General features: G+C 39.2%; 1 protein-coding gene and 1 long non-coding RNA gene across 3 annotated transcripts in view; both read right to left on the reverse strand.

Annotated features, from left to right (window-relative positions):
- Positions 1-5,752, reverse strand: part of LOC309611194 (uncharacterized protein C18orf63) — a 29,866-nt gene extending 24,114 nt beyond the window's left edge. The window contains 3 exon segments of the mRNA XM_082355324.1: positions 1,468-1,524; positions 3,468-3,546; positions 5,571-5,752. Of these exon segments, the coding sequence (XP_082211450.1) occupies positions 1,468-1,524; positions 3,468-3,546; positions 5,571-5,704 (270 nt within the window). The 5' untranslated portion in view covers positions 5,705-5,752.
- Positions 5,753-11,430: 5,678 nt separating this feature from the next.
- LOC309611195 lies at positions 11,431-21,187 on the reverse strand. 2 transcript variants are annotated; one of them, XR_014234379.1, is made up of 2 exons: positions 20,948-21,187; positions 11,431-14,750 (listed from the first exon to the last, which is right to left on the reverse strand). It is a non-coding gene; the product is annotated as an uncharacterized lncRNA (long non-coding RNA). The 2 variants fall into 2 exon arrangements; XR_014234380.1 differs by having other exon boundaries at positions 20,641-21,187.
- Between the last annotated feature and the right edge of the window lie 58 nt (positions 21,188-21,245).

Below are 21,245 nucleotides of genomic sequence, written 5' to 3' on the forward strand. Positions count from 1 at the left end.
GAACTATATTGTAATATTTCTCATTATGTTTCACTCTAGTTCAATATCAGAAAACAATTAAATATTTACATGGGCACACATGCAACCAGCAGAGTATCTCTACTTGTACAGAATTTTTAATGATCAGATGGGAAACCCATGAGTACCCCCAGCATATTGATTAAAGAGGGTTTCCAGGCTGCAGTGCAGGGAGGAGGAATCCTGGAAGAGGCAGTGGGCTCTGTGGGTTGAGCAGACAGAACTGAGAGTCCAGGGAGGCCAAAGGAGCTAGAGTTTGGGGGTTAAGTATTGAGAGAAAAGAGCTGCATAGAGAGAAAACTCTGAGATCAGCGGAGTCCCTCCTTGAGTATTCAGTTGCATATGGAATAGCACACGCATATGAGGTAACTTCTCAGGGCTGTTTGCTATACAAACGTCCTTACAAATGTAGCCCAGAAGAAAACACTGCCATTGCCTTTGCTAGCATGTAGAAAAGTGAGCGAGCCAAAGATAACTGTCACCCAATAAGTAAAAAGGAGGGAATTATTTCCTACTTTAAGATTCCTGAAGGCAGGAAGTTTATCTGGTTCACAGCTTTATCTCCAGAAACAAGTAAAGTGCTCAGTATATTATAGATGTGCAATAAATATATGCTGTGATTATTATCATGTAGAAAATATCTATATAAAGAAAAATTGAGCATAATCACGAAGGCTCCACAAGGGTGGGAAAGAATACTGCCTTCCCACAGATTGTAAATGATGGCTAAAACCAGCTTTCAGGTTATTCAAACATTTCGCAGGGAACTGCAAAGAATCTCCGGGTATTATTGAGATCTTATCATCCTCCTAGAACTTAAAGAAAGCATCTCATCTTGGAGATGACTAAAAACCTCATTAACCCGAACCTCACTAGGTTTAGGAACAGAGGCCAGCAGTGATGCCTGGATGGACTGCTAGAATAACCAAGGATACAGTGCCTCAGAGATCAATGCAGAGACATGAAGGGAGCTCCAGCAAAGTCTCCACAGCCTGAGTAACTGAGACATGACAGGTGCTCAACTCCACGTATTCATTTTTTTTCTTGCTAAGATCCAGATACTCACCACCACGGAAAATACAATCTATACTGTTTTGTTCCCCTACTTATTAGCTATATGATTGTGGACAATATTTTCACCTCTCTGGGTTTCATTTTCTTCATCTGTAAAAATGGGGGTATTCACTTCTTGGAAGATACAGATGATAAGTGAAATTATGCCACATAAAATGCCTGCAAGAAAGTACCCAACAAAATTAAGACTCTTCCCCTCTTTCTCTACTAAATGGGCATAAAATAATTGTTCTGGGAAAAAAAATGTTGGGTTGTTTCACATGCATAGCAATAACTTATGAGAAAGATACTCTAATTTTTGTTTACTGACAAAAGAAGTTGAATACAAAATCAATATAAACAACATCTGGAATTATTATCCTTTTAAAAACTTACCTTAGCTCCATATTTTTCAATATAGGCATTAAGTTTTCCAGCTTTATAAAATGGTATCTATTAAAAAAATTCACATTGATAAGAAGGACTTAACATAAATATATTATTAAATAATGCACTACATAAAGAATTTAAACATTATAGAGCAGAGCAAAGCAGAGGGCCATCATCCTAACAGTTTCTATGCCCAGGAGAAAGAAGTAGGTAATAATCATTCTCTTCCTGAAATAGAATCTGTGGGTACATTCCAAAGTGAGGAAAGCCTTTCTGGGAGTGACCTGAATCCAGAAACCATATAAATGAAAAGGCCAATAAATTTCGTTAATAAATATTTAATACCTTTCTTAATAAACAATAATTTCTTAGACATGAATAAGGAAAATGGACACAAGTAGAAGATCAAGAGAAAGTTCAAAAGGCCAAGGTGTTCCAACTAACCAATGAAACAGAAATTAAAAGAAGATATTATTGATATTTTTAACCTAACAAATTGGCAGATATGCAAAGACTGCTAATATTCAGTGTTTGTGAGGATGTGGAAATATAGGTTCCCTCATACACTATTTATTAAATGTAATCTAGTACAAGCTTTTCAGAGCACAATTTAGCAGCATGTAGATTATAGTTTAAAATGTACTGCAATCCAACATCTAAGACTTTAACCCACAGAAACTACCAGATAAATAAAAATGATATAATTTCCACTTTCTGAAGCATTGTTTATAATAGCACAAGACTAGAAACTCAGATGAGCATTAGAAGGTAATAATTAAATTATTATATACCCATACAATGAAATATTTCACATCCTTAAAAATGAGTAAAATATATGTACTGACACAGAACAATACCCAGGCTGTTAAAGGGGAAATAAAAGGTAAGTTTCAAAATAGTATGTATAATAATCCCATTTTCTATTTTAAATATTTTTGTAAAAATTTTTACAGCATCTAATATCTTTGTAAGAAAGTAAAACATATTTTTAGATGGCAATTTTCCTCTTACTATTCTTGCTAAGATTAGGATACTAGAATTTACTAAAACAATGTCCTCGTTTCATAAATTTTTCAGGTAGAAAAGAACACAAATAAGAGACTTTACTGTCTACTTGTTCACCAACAGCTTGTCTTTCTTAAAAGCTATATTAAAGATGAAAAGATAAAAGATGGACATACAACCATAAAACCTAGAAGAGAAATAAAAGACCTGAAGAAGATTTTGAATGGTCTATCAGCACTGTTATTAAATATTGATTTCACTGGATTCTGGGGAATTAAAATCTCAGAAAAAGAGGATTTTTCAGAAAGATTTTTGACAAAAATCTCAGGATAATATAATTTTTATAAAGATTCTTGGTACTTCATTTATCATTCCCAGTTATATACAGCACTGGAAAATATATTTCTTGTTCTAATTTTACTAAGAAAAAATTTTAATGAAATTTCCAAATTAAAAAAAACTATTGAGCAGGTGGTGGTATGATGAATTGGGAGATTGGGATTGACATATATACACTAATATGTATAAAATGGATAACTAATAAGAACCTGCTGTATAAAAAAATAAATAAAATAAAATACAAATATTCAAAAGAAAAAAAAAACCTATTGACCTAAGTTCTTTAAAAACAATTGGAGATTTGCTGGAACAAGAAACTTCTTTTATATTAAATGTAATTCTAAAGAATAAAATATAAGAAAAGGATTAAGTCTGTGCTATCTTAAAAATTATGCTGTAACGTATTTTATTCATTGATAATCTTTATCTTAACATTAATGACAGGGAAAACTAAATATTAATTTAGAGCCACAAAAATGGATCTTAAACATCAGGTATATCAAAGTTAAAGTCTGTTAATGGTTTGATCAACCTACAACACAACGTAATTTGTCTTCATAAACCATGTTCAATTTGAGCTATAATTAATACCTGAATTAATGTTTATCAACATTGCTCCCAATAATTAGTAATAATACATTATAAAATGTTAAAATACTAACCGCCATCACCACCCAAATTTGGGTAAATATTTCAGGTACAGGTGATGTCAGGATATCTTGGTGCAAAAACAGCAATTGCCTGTGGAGATGAAATGTATTAATTTTAAAGTGGACTGCCCACTCTCTGTTTTTACTTTACCAGAACATTTAAAAATTGCTTAGTTCCAATCAAAAGCTTAAGTTTCTTCTAGCCAAGGACTGTATTATAGATTTCTGTATCTCTCCCCACGCTTAGCATGTTACCTTGAACATTGTAAGCAATCAGGCAAGATTTGAATTAAGAGAATTATAAAGTTTTAGGTATATTAATATGAAAACTTGTCCATGCATCTGTTTCCTAACTCCTTTCATCTGTGAACCAAAATTTCTCTTTAATTTTATTTATTTATTTTGGCTGCGCCAGGTCTTAGTTGCAGCACGTGGGACCTTCATTGCGGCACGTGGGACCTTCGTTGCGGCATGCGGACTCTTAGTTGCAGCATGCAAACTCTTAGTTGTGGCATGCATGCAGGATCTAGTTCCCCCACCCGGGATCAAACCCAGGCCCCCTGCATTGGGAGCGCAGAGTCTTACCCACTGGACCACCAGGGAAGTCCCCAAAATTTCTCTTTTAAAACTTCAATTCTATCTTGAGTATAGACTTGAAAAAGTCTAACCACTGTGAAGAATCCAGCTCTTTTAATTCCTGTTTCTCCCATTTTCCTTTTTTTTAATTTTTAAAGTAGTGGTCAGAAGCACTGGAGGAAAGAGTCTAAGGATTCACCCACCAGCGAAGTTATCAACTACTTTAGTGTGAGAACTATTGACTAGATTCTTTTTCTTCAAAAAGGAATTTTTTTCCAAGCCAGAATGAAGTGGGTAGCGGTTTTATTTCAGTATTCAAAAGCCAAATGAACTTACAACAACAATCATTACAATTCAAGTTACCATCAATAATTTTGTTGGAAAAAAATGGGAAAAACATAAAAGGGAATAGAGGTGGAAATGTAAAAATTCTCAAAATTATTAATCATCAAGGAAACAAATTTTAAAAACCAGGAGTGTGTGTGTGTGGGATTACATCAAAAAGTGAGATGGGTCAATCTGTTTCTGGTGGCCTCGTCTTTGTTGGAACTGTGGTGCAGCAGGTACGTGCTTTTGCAAGGCCTGCCTTTGTCTGACACAACCACGGCTCTGCTCTCTCGGTTCCAGCCTCTTTGTCAGTGATTGGAATGATGAGTCAAAACACCCCTCTCTATGGGCATGACCCATATGAGGGTGAACAGCAAAAAATCTCTCGTAAGGTTTTCTACTTATTTGTTTCCCAAAGGGGTCACAAGTGAATGCTCAATGGGTATCAAATTGTACCTTAGCAGGAAGGGTACAGACTCCTGGCTGCACTTGAGTGGGAAAATATACAGTGGGCAGAAGAAAAGTGTTATAAATAAGAGCAAAATGGAGGACACCCCAAGAGTGTCTTATTTCCGGCCCCTAGCAATCTTATACGTGTTTGTTCCTCTCCAAGAAATTCAGTTACGGATATAATATTGTTACGTATTCTAAGAGTTCTTTTTTGAATGTCTCAAACAATTTAAGGGACTAATACATGGTGGGTCCTCAGTAATCACAGTGTTATACTTTAGGCTTCAATTAAGCTGTTTTTCAAAGACTATCTTGGGTCAGATATTTCAAGATAGTTCTTGGAGAAATACTCTTATATCAACCTGAAAATTTAAAAATTATATTATTCTAAAATGTTTACAGTATCTCCTAAAGTGCTTCATAAACAGCAGGTACTTCATATATATTTATTAATTACTATCTCTATGTTTTGGGAGCCTGATTTAATTCATCAATGTCTATAAAATATTTAAATTAAAATATCACACAAGAAGCCGCAAATATAAAAACTCAACAGGGAGATAGTCTATCTCAAGTATTTCAAGTCCTCCCCTAAATGTAACTCAATACACCTGATTAGAACAAAACTGAATTCCTTTATTTCAAAATTATATAAACAGATTAAGTAAATGAGTATTTTGCTTTAAAGGAGATACTACTAAAACAGCTCTTAAAGGTCTCAAAAAGTTTATGAAGTCTTAGTTATACGATGTGTTTTTCTAGCTGCATGTCTTCACCTGGGTGCTCCTCACCTCAGTATCCGCCACTCCATTACTCAATGTTACCCGGACAGCACAGAGTCTGTGTAAATCTGGAAGTGTGATGAAGAACAGTGACTGCTGCCTAGAGCCATTCATACTTTCTTGCTGACTGAACGTCTCAGTAAGCAGGCCTTTAAAAATAAACAACAATAAAAGGGTAGCAAACTATTTTACCAATAGGGTTTCAATACCAATCCATTACAGAACATTTGATACTGTGTTAGTATAAGATGATAAAAACAAGTTAGCAAACATCAGCAGTTAAATATCATTCACATTTTACTTTTGAGGTTTTCTAATGATAATCTAGAATTTGGGGGTAGGTACAAGTTTTATAAGGATGTAATTCATATAACAGACAACTCACCTATTTAAAGTGTACAATTAAATGGTTTTTATTATATGCACAGGGTTGCAACCATCACGATACATTTTAGAACACTTTTGTCACCCCAAAAATATAAGCTAGAATTTTAAACCTGCAGTTCTATACAACAAATAGAATAATTTGAGTACAAATAATACAAAAAACTCCCAGCAATGTGTATTAAATGCCTACTCTGTTCTGGGTACTAGATGCTTTTCTACTATATTGTTTTTATTTAACAAATTCCTTCTAAAGTTTCTGGCTATTCTTAAGTTTCATTTTGTTTTCAGGAAAATGAAATCTTTCCTATGACAAGAATAATTTTTAAAAAATCAAAATGTATAGCAAAGTCTTCTGCTGTTTCAGGTTATCTCTATAAAGCACTTCAAAGTTCAAGAATATATTTTCATTATTTTACACGAAAGAAAATGTTTACTGAGATCTTTAAATTTTTATCTAGTTTCCTTTTCCACTAATTATCTGGCTTTCAAACTTCTACGTGGGACACATTTTAGAGTTGATAATTCACAGGGCACACCTTTGGAGTCTATCTTATGTACGACAGAAAGGAAAACTGCAATGTAAAAGTAAAGCATATAATTTAAGCTCAATTTCTCTAGGGCACACAAATACATCCAGGGAAGGTAACTGGTATTCTAGTACTTCAAACCTTTAAACACCTACATTATTTTCTCTCTTTAAGAAGAAAAGTAGTAACATATCAGTCCTGGAACCTGGAGTGTGACCAGCCTTAGGTCTGATCTCAGTAACCAAATGCCTCTGTGGTGCCACTGGAGGAATACTGGCAATGCCCTTCTGCTCCCCACACATCTTTCTCTCTCAAGCACCACAGCGCTTGAAATTTTCATCATTAAAGATCACTTAGGTTCTTTTAAAAGTGGAAGTACTCTTGGAAATGATTAACACAAACAAAGTCACACAAGGTGTTAAATACCTAATCAAGATGATTTCTGATATTAAAAATAGAAACAGTCCTTCCTTCTCTCTGCTTTTCTACTCTCTCTCCTATGTAAATGCTTACTGTTGTGAAATTTTTTTAAAAAAATGAAGTACAGGGCTTCCCTGGTGGCGCAGTGGTTAAGAATCCGCCTGCCAATGCAGGGGACACGGGTTCGAGCCCTGGTCCCGGAAGATCCCACATGCCGCAGAGCAACTAAGCCCGTGCGCCACAACTACTGAGCCTGCGCTCTAGAGCCCACGAACCACAACTACTGAGCCCGCGTGCCACAGCTACTGAAGCCCTCACGCCTAGAGCTCGTGCTCCGCAACAAGAGAAGCCACCGCAGTGAGAAGCCCGCGCACCGCAACAAAGAGGAGCCCCTGCTCGCCGCAAATAGAGAAAGCCCGCGCGCAGCAACGCAGACCCAACGCAGCCAAAAATATAAATAAATAAAATAAAATAAAAATGAAGTACAAAGTTCCAAGACCAACACAATCTACTTCACAGTTCTGCTAAAATTCACTTCCTCTGAAGCGTTTTAGTAAAGGGCATCAATAATAAATAAAGTAAAATATAAAACAAAGAACTGATTATGGCTTGGGCCCAGAGGTACAACCGTGCATATTTTAATGGAAATAGGTCAAAGACATGGGCGAAAGTTAGGGATTTGTTACTTCCATTTCTAAAACACATTTCCCACTAAAATTACTTTCTGCCTCGCTTTTCCTTGAAATATCTTCCAGCAAAGTCACCAAGAAATTCCTGTGAGTGGCCCTGCCCATCTCTTGTCAATCTTCCAAGAGTGCTCGGAAAATTGTATGTAAACAACACTGCCCTGTTCAGGAATAGGTGAGAATTTATTTAATTTTACTATTTAGAACTACATTAAAACAATTTTTTTTTTCAGTTCATAATTGGCAAAACTTACAAATTAAAAGTTTGTTTTCTTTCCCTAGATTGTATACGAACTGTAACGTTAAGGCCTGGAACTCGGATATACTACGTATAACGTATACGGATGAACTGTTAATTAACATACTGATCAGAGACTAGCATCTTTCACGTCCAAGCTGACAAATGGAAAACTTGCTGACTCCAAAATAAAATTCTGACCCCATTTCTGCCTTGGTGAAGTGTTACCAGTAAGGAACAGGTACCTAGAAGATTCTCCATGTGATGACTCAAAAACCCCAGGAGACCCAAACTTGCTGTGAACGCCCAGGCTGTGCGGTCTAAGCAACTTTCAGCCCCTCTGGAGCTGCAGTTTCTCCCTCTGTTGGGGCCCTCGGTGGGAAACAGCCTGCCTGCAGGTCGGATTCCTGCTGCCCCACCGATGGCTTCCAAGGTCAACAGGCCAGTCTCCCCCCCGCACCGCCGGGCCCCGTCTTCTTAACGCACAGCATGGCGGTTCTATAAGTTACCGATTAAATAAGGTGCCCTACTATTGGAACCTGTGGGCCTTCGTGAAAGAATGACTCTTTGTTCCTTTCCTTTTTCCTTTTCACAAGCTAGAACTAGCTCTTCAGCACGCGCGTCCTGTCAAAGCCACGCCCTCAGAGCCGTCGCCCCCTGACGCGAACGCACGAGCCTCGCGGTGAGGCGACCCGGCCTGCAGCGACCTCCCCCGCTCGCCCTCTCAGTCTCTGGCTCAGACAAGAAGCTGGTCTCCCGGGTCATAGCCTCCTCACCTCAGTCTCCCGCGCCGCGGGCCCGCGCTCCTCAGCGTCTTACCGGCGGCTCTGAGGTACCGCTCCCAGCATGCCCCGCGCTCTCAGCGGTTTCCTCACCATCCCCCAGCCAGCGCTCCCAGCCTACCCCGAGAACCCCCAGAATGCCCCGCGCGCCCCGTGACCCCAAGCGTACCCCCGAGCGCTCCCAGAATGCCCCGCGCGCCCCAGTTTTTCCCGCCAAAGCTTTTGGCGGCCTGCGCTGTTCTGCCGGAGCCCGTGGTTCCCCAAGAGAAGAGCCGGCGTTGGCCCCGGTGTGGCCCGTCTCGAGGCCCTTGCTGTCTTCCAGAGAGAGGTAGGATGCATCCGCGCGGTATGGCCGGTGGGGAGCCACAGGTGCCGAGCCCCGCGCTCGCTGCACTGACGGGCTGTCCGGCCTCATGCGCAGGGCGGCCCTTGGATCCGCTGAATGTCTGGCGGTGGAACTTCCTGAGTGGGGCGCCCTGCAGCGTGGCGTGGAGCGGAAGCCCGGCGCAAGGGCTAGTTCCTAGGTATTTATTAAGCGCCTGCTGTGTGCCCGGAGCTTTTCTAGGAGTCACTGATGGAGCATTGAACTAAGAGCATTCCCTGTCCTCCTAGACCTTACATTTTTCTTGAGGGTTGGGGGATAGATTAATACGATAAGTGTGCAAAATGTCGGTCTGGAAGATGGTGATAGGTGCGCTGGGACAGGGAGATGGAGTGCCGGGAGAGGCCCTTTCGGAGGTCGCGAGGCCTCATGGAGAAGGTGACATGTAGGACAGAAAGGAGATGGGAGTGGGCGGCCACACGGAGGTCGGGGGAGGACGTTGTAAGGGAGGGAATCGCGAGTACAAGCAGAACGCCTGAGGCAGGCGGGAGGGTGACCAGCTGGCTGCAGTGGAGCTGGAAGGAGAGGTAGGGACACGAGGCCAGGAGGTTAAAGCGGGTCAGACAGTGTTAGGCTTGATAAGCCGTGTGTTTTGTAACGGGCGCACCCAGGCGCTGTGCTGAGAATGGCCTGAAGGGAACAGAGGGACAGAAAGGAGAGCAGCTAGGAGGCAATGGCAGAGGTCCAGGAGAGGGAAGATGCGGCTGGGATCAGGGCAGAGGCAGTGGAGGTGATGAGATGGGATTGCACTGTGAAGATCCTTTGAAGTTAGATCTAATAGGCTGTGGATATGGATTGATGTGGAGTCTGAGAGTTAAGCATAGCTGCAGGGTCTTTGTACTGACTTGGGAGGATGGGGTTGCCATTAACCTAAGGGGAAGACTGGGAGGAGAAAGTTTGTGGATGAAAATAAGAGGAGGTCAGTTTGGGGACACGTTAACTTTGAGAAGTGAAGAGGAGGAGTTCTGGGGAGAGATCTGTATGTAATAGATGGTATTTAAAATCATGAGACCAGAACAGATCTGGAAGAGAGTGAAAGGGTAGAAAGAAAGAAGTCCTCACACTGAATCCTGGGAGACTCCTGTATAAGTTCAGGGAGATGAGGAGGAGGAAGCTCATGGGTGGAATGTCAGGAGATTTTTATCAAGTAAGAGAAGATTTGCCACTTTTCAACCTCACATCTTACCAGGTTCGAGAAGTTATACTATGAAAGAATGAGGTTTTGTATTGTGTTTAATGTTTGATCTATTAGAGTAATTTACTTATTTTATTTGAAAAATGAGTTTTGGCAAAGAGGAATGCTTTTAGATATCCTAACTTGGTAACGAAGTGCTCAATACTTACATATTGTTTGGTTACTTATAACCCCAACTGGGAGATTGTAGTAAAGATTGGTGAGTAAAATCAGCCTCCTATGACAAACAGTTTACATCAAACATCCAAGTACTAAATAGTCCAGTTCTCTTCACACAAAAGGTGAAATGTATGGCTTTTATTTGGATCTTGATTTAAATAAACTATAAAAACTATTTATGAAACAGTTAGAAATTTGCATACTCTATATTTAATTGTACTAAGGAATTATTTTCTAGATGGCAAAATAACATCTAAAGATAATACTTATAAGATCCTTATTTCACAGATGTATAGAAGTATTTATGGATGAAATGACATATCTGGGATTTGCTTTAGAATGATCCCATGGGAGATGAGGGTGGTGACAAAGAGGTAACAGAATTGGCCATGTTTTGATAATTGTTGAAAATGAGTGAAGGTTCCTATTATTATCTGTGCTTCTATGTATCTTACTATCTTCTCCACTTTTGTGGTGTGTTTGAACTTTTCTATAATAAAAAGCTTTTAAAAAACTTCTGTTTTTCAAAAGTAAAATAAAGTGAAGAGACAGGCCACAAGTTGGGAGAAGATATTTTCATAAAAGTAACCCACAAGTGATTAGTTTCCAGATTATATAAAGAACTCTCACAAATCAATTAGAGTAAGACAGTCAGTCATAGAAAAAAGCACTAAGGTCATGAACAGTTATTTTGCAGAAGGAAGAAAAAGGATGGCTTATAAGCCTATGAAAAGATACTCAACCTCATTAATTATTAAATCTAAATAAGACCACAATGAAATACCATAGTATTGGCAAAATTCTAAGGGTTAGTAAGGATGCAGAATAAGATCTCCATACACTGTTGGAATGTAGGAATGTAAATTTGAAAATAATGTGATGTAATCTTCTGAAGTTGAATATTAACATACCCTTAGACTTAGAAATTCCTTATATACACTTCCCCTAAAGAGACTCTTACATATGTGCACCAAGAAATATGTTTCTAGCAGCATTGTTTGTTGAATAAAATAAGTAAATGCAAAAAACAAACAAAATCCCAAATGTTCAGGGACAAGGGAACAGATAGATAAATTGAATTATATTTACAAAATTGGATATTATACAGCAAAGAAAAAAAATAATGAACTACTTTTATATGCAACAATATGGATAAAACTTTCAAAATTAAAACGTGAACATATCATAAGTACAGCAGGTCCTCTACATACGAACAAGTTCTGTTCCAAGAGCACGTTTGTAAGTCCAATTTGTTTGTAAGTCCAACAAAGTTAGCCTAGGTACCCGACTAACACAATCGGCTATATAGTACTGTACTGTAACAGGTTTATAATACTTTTCACACAAATAATACATAAAAAACAAACACAAAAAATAAAGAAAACATTTAAAATCTTACAGTACAGTACCTTAAAAAGTACAGTAGTATAGTACAACAGCTGGCATACAGGGGCTGGCATCGAGTGAACAGGCAAGAAGAGTTACTGACTGGAGGAGGGAGAGGAGGTGGGAGATGGTAGAGCTGAAGGATCGTCAGCAATAGGAGACGGAGGGCAAGCTGCAGTTTCACTCAGGCCTGACATTAATGGCATAGGTTCTGGTTCCTTGCTGGATTTAATTCTGTCTACCCTCTTGGAAAATGATCCAGTGATGTCTGGGTAGTAGCTCTTTTTTTTCTCGTCATAGATGACAGTAATACTGGATTGCATTCTGAATGGCTGTTGCAACCTTCGTGTACCATTCTACGTTTGGGTCCTGTGCCTCAAAAACTAACATTGCCTCCTCAAATAAAGAAAATCCCCTTGCCATTTCCTGTGTCGTGAATCTCTTCGGTTCTTCAGTTACTTCTTCTTCCTCTTGTCTCTCTTCGTCCTTTCTCTGAGCCTCCAATTCCATCGGGTCTTCATTAGTAAGCTCCTCGTGTTGCACAGCAGCAGTACCGTACAGTAAAGTACACAAAAGCACCGCCACTTGTAGAGGATGCACACACGTGACAATGTACGCCAGACACGTGAACTAACTTACGTGACTGGACACGTGAATGCACGTTCGCATCTTTGAAAGTTCGCAACTTGAAGGTTTGTATGTAGGGGACTTACTGTAGACACTTAGACGGTTTTTCGAATTTTTTTCGAAAATGACCACCCTTATATACCTACCACCCAGATCTAAAGATAGAACATTACCTGTATCCAGGAAGTACTCCTCATGCCCTCTCCCAGCCACTTACCCACTTCCTCTAAGGTAACTACTGTCCCAGCTGCTAACACCATACATGCTTGCTTTGAAAACTTAATGGAATCATACAACACAAACTCTCTTGTGTATAGCTTCTTTTGTAAATATTATATTCATGAGATTCATCCATATTGTTGAGGGCAGCAGTATTTTATTCATGTTCATTGCTGGATAGGATTCCATTGTGTGTATATACTTATCCTTCCTGAGGTTGAAGGACAATTTGAGTGCTTCCAGTTTAGAATTATTATGAAGAATGCTGCTAAGACCATTCTTGTTCTTTTGTTTTGTATTTCCTTCTATTCAATATGGATGAATTTTTAAAACATAATTTTGAATGGAGAAGAAAGTTCCAGAAGACTACATACAGTATAATCCTATTTTTATAAAACTCAATAGTTCTCCAGGAAAGCTGAGTAAATTGTTTGTTGATATATCTATATGTGCAAAACTAATTTTTTTAATAGGCAAGGACATCATGAACACAATTCAGGATAATAATGATTTTGGGGAGGCAGAAGAATGGGATATGGGAGGAGCCCACTGTCCCCAAGTCAAGTGAAGGGTTCATTGGTGTTCATTTATAGTACTATGCTTCAAAATATATATGCACGTCCATTTATATGTATAAAACATTACATCATAATTTTTAATTAACAAAAAACCACAGAATGTTATAGGGCCAGCAAGAATTTTCATCCAGGGAAAAACTTTCCTCACAGGATACATTTTGATGACAAGCTTGTGGGCAAGATTATTCAATTTTCCAAGTATATGAGTTACTTAAGTTTCCCTTTATCTCACTCACAGGCATTCAAGATGGGAAAGAATGCTCTTAAGGATTCCACCCACTAGTTACCTGTATGTATCTTTTATAAAGATTAAGATTCTTGCGTTGTGTTAAATCATGTTTAAACTGTTAGGACATGCAAAGATTAGCCCATACTTTGTGGGTAGCCAAGTACCACATGAAAATGAAGGTCATTTCTCAGAAGAACTACCTGGGGAAGAGTCACATCTTTAGACGGGAAACTGGAACTAAGATGACAAGACCTAGATGGGCGTTACAGCTGGGTTCAGCACGCACCTTGGCCTGGAATTCGAAGAACTGGGATGTCTAAGATTGTACTTATGGGTAGAGTATAATCATCTGCCCTCAAACATACAGAGGGAGACTGGGACTTGGAAGGGTCCCTAAAAAGGGTCCTCACTGGGTGTGCACCTCACAGTCATTTGAGATTTGACAATCAGACAGACTTTTTGAATTGGCATCACTGCTTCATTTATTTTTTATTTTTTTAATAAATTTATTTATGTATTATATTTATTTATTTATGGCTGCATTGGGTCTTCGTTGTTGCGTGCAGGCTTTCTTTAGTTGCGTCGAGCAGGGGTTACTCTTCGTTGTGGTGTGCGGGCTTCTCATTGCGGCGCTTCTCTTGTTGCGGAGCATGGGCTCTAGGCGTGCGGGCTTCAGTAGTTGTGGCTCGCAGGCTCTAGAGCGCAGGCTCAGTAGTTGTGGTGCACGGGCTTAGTTGCTCCCCGGCATGTGGGATCTTCGCGGACCAGGGCTCGAACCTGTGTCCCCTGCATTGGCAGGCGGATTCTTAACCACTGTGCCACCAGGGAAGCCCTGCTTCATTTATTAAAGGTGAATGAACTATGTCAGGCTCTCATAGTGGAAAATTCTTTTAGGTTATCCTTTAGCAAAGTTCATTTGAATATTCTGGCTCTGCTGTAAGAAAGCAAAGAAAGGGCTCTTTATCCACACTTATGCCAGAGTGTCAAAGAGAGTAGCGTAGTGGTAGGCAGTGGGGAGTGGTGTCAGTAATCAGTGAGAGAATCAGGGAAAGAAGGATATGGAGGGATGCAGTTGCATACCTAGAAAGAAGAAACTTTTACTTCCTTCTAGCGTCAGCCTTAGAGGTCCTAGATGGTATTTTTATTTGGGTAGGTAGCTGTGTTTCTGATATGGGGCTCCCAGCTTTCGAGAACTCCACTGCCCTCTCCATCATTCATGTTACTTGTACACTTATGTGGCTGCGTTGAACACCTTGGACTGGCGTTAGGTCCACACACTCATCCATTTTAAACTATTTTCATGCTGCTGCTGCTGCATTTAGCTTCTTTTCCCCAGTTTCCTAGACTGAGAAAGAAATAAAACAGTTTTACTTTTTGTAGTGTTACCGAGCCAGGTTTGTTTGTCTGACATGCAAGCCAAACGCTGAGACCCTGAGGTTTGCAGCAGAGAAAGGGTTTATTCTTGAGGCCACCAAGTGAGGAGACGGGAGAACAAATCTCAAATCCACTTCCCCAAAGGCAAGGAACTTGGGATATTTATGGAATAAAGCTGGGGTGTCAGGAGCACGGGGAGTGTGAGGAAAAGTAATTAGAGACAAGAAAAAGGTGAGATAATCATCGTTGTGCAACTAAGCTACAGGCGTCTTCTTCGGACACGTGCTCAGAAAATGGTGGCATTAGCATGTTCTGAGGGAGGAGTTTTTGGCCTTCTGACATGAGACATTTTCGCCATCTTAAGCAGTCTTAACTGTCTGGAGCTTGAACTGGACATAGCTGACTCCAAGTTCCTAATAAACAACTTGGGCAAACATCTCTTATTATTTGGGCTGACACTTGGAGTACATGCAAGTTTTTGTAAAAACAATTAAAGCAAGCTTGATCAGTGACGGCAAGTTACAGGTGTAACGGATCTAACTGATGATTACCAGCACCCCCCCCCACCCCGTTTCAGTAGGTGTCCTGGGAAAAGTTAAAAACCTGGCTAATACTCTTGCTAGTGTCAGATAAATGAATCCACATTTCTCAGTATGATTATAGTGTAATTATGATTTTTCCAAGTACTCACATGCCATCTCCTATATCACATTTATACTATTATTCATTCAAAGACATTTATGGAGCACGTGCTGAGTGCCAGGCACTGTGCTAGGCTCTGAAGATACAGATGTGACTAACCATTCCTGTCCTTTAGGGACTCTTGGTCCAGTGAGAAAGACAGACATGTTGACCGATGATGTAGTGAGTGCATGATAGCCACGATGGGGGAATAAAGGAGCAGAGAGGGCGCTGCTTGGAGGGGAAGGGTGTGGTCAGCACATGCTTCCTCCACAGTTGACTCCTAAGCTGAGTCAAAAAGGATCCTGAGTCCTTGGCCAGGATAAAGGAAGTAGGAGAAAGGAGGTAAGGAGAGTAAGAGGTAAGAGGTAAACTTAAGGTAAGAGGCAAAGGACAGGGCTTGAGCAAGGGTATGGAAATGAGGAAAGAATGCAGTGTGTTGGAGATCTAAAAATAGCTCACTGTTGCTAGGCTATAAGGCTTGAGGGGGAAATGACAAAGGATGAAGCTAGAGAGAGAGACAGATTTTGAATGATCTTGGATGTTCTGGTAAGGAATTTGAACTTTAGTTATTGGGAAACACTGGAATGTCTTAGGCAAATAGTGATATTATCAGATTTTAATTTTGGATCCATTACTCATGGAAGATGGGTCTGAGGAATTCAAGACTAGAGGCAAAAGAGCCTGTTAGGAAGTTATTGTAAGCAGATAGGCAGGTAATCATGAAAGGCAAATCTGGGGCAGTGGTAGTAGGGATAAAGAGGAGAGACTGACCTGACTGATTCCCAAGCTTCTGACTTGGGTGACCTGATGATGATAACACTATCAGCTGTATTTCATAGAACTGTCTAGAACCCTGAAGCCTTTACAGAGTTAAATAGGATATCTGGAACTTTCCTTATCTATACCATTTTACTCTTGTTCTGTTTACTTGTGCTGGAGACAAAAAGATTTTTAAAAAGAAGTTTAATATTGCAACCATGTACAATCAAACATCTAATCTTTTTATTTACCTGCTCCTACTTAAAGATGGACATACAAGGAAAATGTGCCTAAGACGTATTTACAATAAAATGTCCTACATATAATTAACTTTTGTCTGAAGTTACTGAGGAAAGTTGCCCTACCTCAGCAATGAACTTAAGACCTTTGTATTGCCTTTGTGATCAGATATCTATTGTTTTCTGCTCATTTCTGCCTTTGCTATTCAATTGATTAGAGATTATCAACTGACATTCTGGTGTGTTATAAATATGCATGGATTAAGAAAAATTCAAGACATAAATGCTTTATTTAAAATGAATGAAAATTTTAAAAATTTAGAAAATTTTGGATATTATTGCTAATAGATGGGGAATTGTTTGGAAATCAACTAAATAGGGTACACATACTAGAGATACAGATACTTTTAGAAGGGAAAAGTTAACCTATGCTAACATATTTAAAAGACATGGATTTGATACCAATTGTCCATGTAGATAATTTGATTTGGAGTCCATCTTTTTAGAGTGCCCATTTGTTAAGGGGGAACCTGCTCTCTATGGTTATGGCAAATATAATGATTTGTCAATGGGAAGGAAAGAGCTGATGAAGTGTTTCTTGTGCATTAGTGGCAGAAAGAATTAGAAAAGGAATAAAAAGTGTAATAATGTTTGCTTATTTGTGCTTTATGTTAGAAGACTGAGTGCTTTCTACAGTATATTTTACCTGAGGAACTTTAGGAGTAGAGTTGGTTTTCTAAATGTTTATTAAAATTTCTTTGCTGGAGGGGAGGTCAGGAAGAGTTTATAAATTCTTATGTTCCTTAGATTTCTCAGGTTTGTTTGTTTCTAAATTTGACTAAATTTACTTCACCTTGGAGCACCTTCCACGTAGGATGTTTCCTTATACCTGTGTTTTAGAATAAGGAAGTCTTGATTGATAATAGCACTTGCAAAAATCTATTGATTGCTTTCTATGTGCCAGACCCTGTGCTAAGCATTTTATAAGCAGTGGCTTAGATGAGTTAACTGATTAAGTCATAGTCATGCATTTGATAAGTTACTAATCCAGGGATAGGACCAGGTCACTGGCACCAAAGTTTTGTTTTAACCACTTATGGAGTTATTTGGAACTGGGACTGAAATCTGAAACAGTCTTGACGTTGGATTATAGAGGTAGCCATGCACTCAAGAGACTCATTGCTCTGCCAGAGTCACGGGGAGGTTCAGCAGACCAGGGAACTGTTAGGAAAATAGTATACATAATCTGGTTTACTATTTTTTTAAAAATATTTATTTATTTGGCTGCGTTGGCCCTTAGTTGCGGCACGCGGGATCTTCATTGAGGCATGCAGGATCTTTTGTTGTGGCACTAGGGCTTCTCTCTAGTTGTGGCATGTGGGTTTTTCTCTCCCTAGTTGTGGCGCAAGGGCTTAGTTGCCCTGTGGCATGTGGGATCTTAGTTCCCTGACCAGGCATTGAACCTGCATCCCCTGCATTGGAAGGCAGATTCTTTACCACTGGACCACCAGGGAAGTCCCTGGTTTACTATTTTTAAAGCGTTTAAGAAAGTTATAACACTAAATGCATGCATTTGGAAAGAGGAAAAGTCTCAATTCAATAATCTAAACTCTTACCCCAAGAGACTAGGGAAAAAAAAAAAAGAAACCCAAAGCAAGCAGAAAGAAGGACTCAATAAAGAGCAGAAATCAGTGACATTTAAAAAAAAAAAAAAGGAACAACAATAGAGAAAATCAGAGACAGAAAGCTAGCTCTTTGAAAAAATCAATAAAACTGACAAACCTCTGGCAAGGCTGACAACGATAACAACAAGAAGAGTGGTCAAATTACTACTACCAGGAATTAAACAGAGGATATCACTGCAGACGTTGCAGACATCAAAAGATAATAAGGGACAACTATGAACAACACTATACACAGATTTGACAATTCAGATGAAGTGGACCAATTCCTCGAAAAGTACAGACTACCACAACTCAGCCAGTATGAAACAGATCTGAATAGTCTTATAACTGTTATGGAAATTAAACTCATAGTTTAAAACTTCCTGAAAAATACATCTGCCAGCCCATATGATTTCACTGGAGAATTCTACCAAGCTTTTAAAGAAGAGTAACACCAATTCTACACATACTTTTCCAGAAAAACAGAGGAAAAGGGAATTCTTCACAACTCATTCTATGAAGCCAGTATTACTCTGATAGCCAAGCCAGACAAATACAATGCATAAAATGAAAACTACACACCAATATCTCTCATAAATATAGACAGAAAATCTCTTAACAAAATATAATTCAGCAATACATAAAAAGAATTACGTATCTTTTCATTAGGTGGTGTTGGGAAAGCTGGACAGCCGCATGTAAAGCAATGCAGTTAGAATACTCCCTCACACCATACACAAAAATGAACTCAAAATGGCTTAAAGACTTGAATATAAACCATGACATCATAAAACTCCTAGAAGGGAACATAGGCAAAACATTCTTGACATAAATCGTAGCAATGTTTTCTTAGGTTAGTCTCCCAAGGCAACAGAAATAAAAGCAAAAATAAACAAATGGGACCTAATCAAACTTATAAACTTTTGCATAGCAAAGGAAACCATAAACAAAATGAAAAGACAACCCACAGGATGGGAGAAAATATTCGCAAACAATGTGACCAGCAAGGGATTAATTTCCAAAGTATACAAACAGCTCATACAACTCAATAACAAAAAAGCAAACAACCCAATCAAAAAATGGGCAGAAGACCTAAATAGATATTTCTTCAACATAGAGATGGATAATAAGCACATGAAAAGATGCTTAACATTTCTAATTATTAGAGAAATGCAAATCAAAACTACAATGAGCTATCACCTCACACAGGTCAGAAACAATACAAATAAGTCTACAAATAATAAATGCTGGAGAGGGTGTGGAGAAAATGGAACCCTCCTACACCATGGGAATGTAAATTGATGCAGCCACTATGGAGAACAGTATGGAGGTTCCTTAAAAAAACTAGAGTTACCATATGATCTTGCAGTCCTGCTGGGCATATATCCAGAGAAAACTCTAATTCAAAAAGAGACATACACCCCAATCAATATTCATAGCAGCACTATTTACAATAGCCAAGACATGGAAGCAACCTAAATGTCCATTGACAGATGAATGAATAAAGAAGTCGTATATGTGTGTGTGTGTATATATATATATGCACACACATATATGTACAATGGAATACTACTCAACTGTAAAATAGAATGAAATTATGACACAGCAATATGGATGGACCTAGAGATTAACAACTAAATGAAGTCAGAGAAAAATAAATATCATATGATATCTATACATGGACTCTAAAATATGATACAAATGAACATATTTACAAAACAGAAGCAGACTCACAGACATAGAAAACAAATTTATGGTTACCAAAGGGGAAAGGGGGTGGGATAAATTAGGAGTTTGGGATTAGCAGATACAAACTATTATATATAAAATAGATAAACAACAAGATCCTACTGTATAACACAGGGAACTATATTCAATATCTTGTAATACACTATAACGGAAAAGAATATGAAAAAACATATATGTATGTATAACTGAATCACTTTGCTGTACATCAGAAACTAACACAACATTGTATATTAACTATACTTCAATTTTTTTTAAAAGCAAATAAAAAAAAGAATTATACATCGTAAGCAAGTGGGGTTTATTTCAGAGATGCAAAGCTAGTGCAGTATTTGAAAATCAGTGTATTCCATCATATGAAAAGGCTAAAGACTATTTGGAATGTTTGGGAAAATGTCTTTTCCATGGCCTTGCATTCCTATGGAAGAGGTAAGCAGGGGTACAGGAAGCTAACATTCATCAGCAGCTAGTGTGGAAGAACTGTGCTTAGTTTCTGGGAGGATGACCTACATGTGTAACCTGTTGTGTAGTTCTTTTTGGAATTAAATACCGTTGCCGAAAAAGACCTTAATAAATATCAGACGACTTTTTAATATGCTGGAATTCTCTCCCCCGCCTTTTTAAAATAGAACATTTGTAAATCTTCCTATGGGTGCCCAGCTGGGGAGGTAACTTCCAGACTCTATTCCAAGAGCAATCAGTTATTTAGGATTTACCTTAAACAATATACTGTTGAGAATAGACAGGAGGCACTAATACAAGTACTCGCCTAGTCAGGGTCAATAGCAAATAACTTCAGAGCGACATACGTCCTACGCACATTAGGACGTTTTTGCTTTTATAGAACAATTTCCCTGTGTTTGTTTATCCTGTGAGAATGGGGCAGTTCTGGGGATGGGTCGGGCAATTACAGAGCACTGTTCTGGGCAGCACACTTGTCGAGGCTAAATGAGGTAACTGCGTCTTTTAACGTCCACGAGGCTCGTTTACATCTCCTCTCACACTAACAGTCCACCCCGACACTCGCAGCGGAACGACTTTGTTACAAATTAACGCCCAGCTCTGCGTGATCTGACCTGATTGGGAAATCGCGGCGATTTTGATGTGGGGTCGCTGCCCTGCACAAGATGGACTCTGCGCCCGCCCCGTCGGACCCTCCCTCTCCGGCCACCTCGCCAAGTCCGCCAGGAACACCCACACCCGAGGGCGCAGGTCCTGGCGCTGGATCTCCGCGGCACCACCTTCTGCGCAGACGCAAAAGGAGCCCCGTCCTCCGCGTGGTCCTACAGCTGTGATTGTGAAGGGCACCTTCTGCAGCCAATCAACACTCGCGCACTGGGCGCGGCCCGTTGGAGTTGGTGGAGTGTCGGTCGA

This window comes from Balaenoptera borealis (assembly GCF_965194805.1).
Source record: "Balaenoptera borealis genome assembly, chromosome: 14".
Taxonomy (NCBI): Eukaryota; Metazoa; Chordata; class Mammalia; order Artiodactyla; family Balaenopteridae; genus Balaenoptera; species Balaenoptera borealis.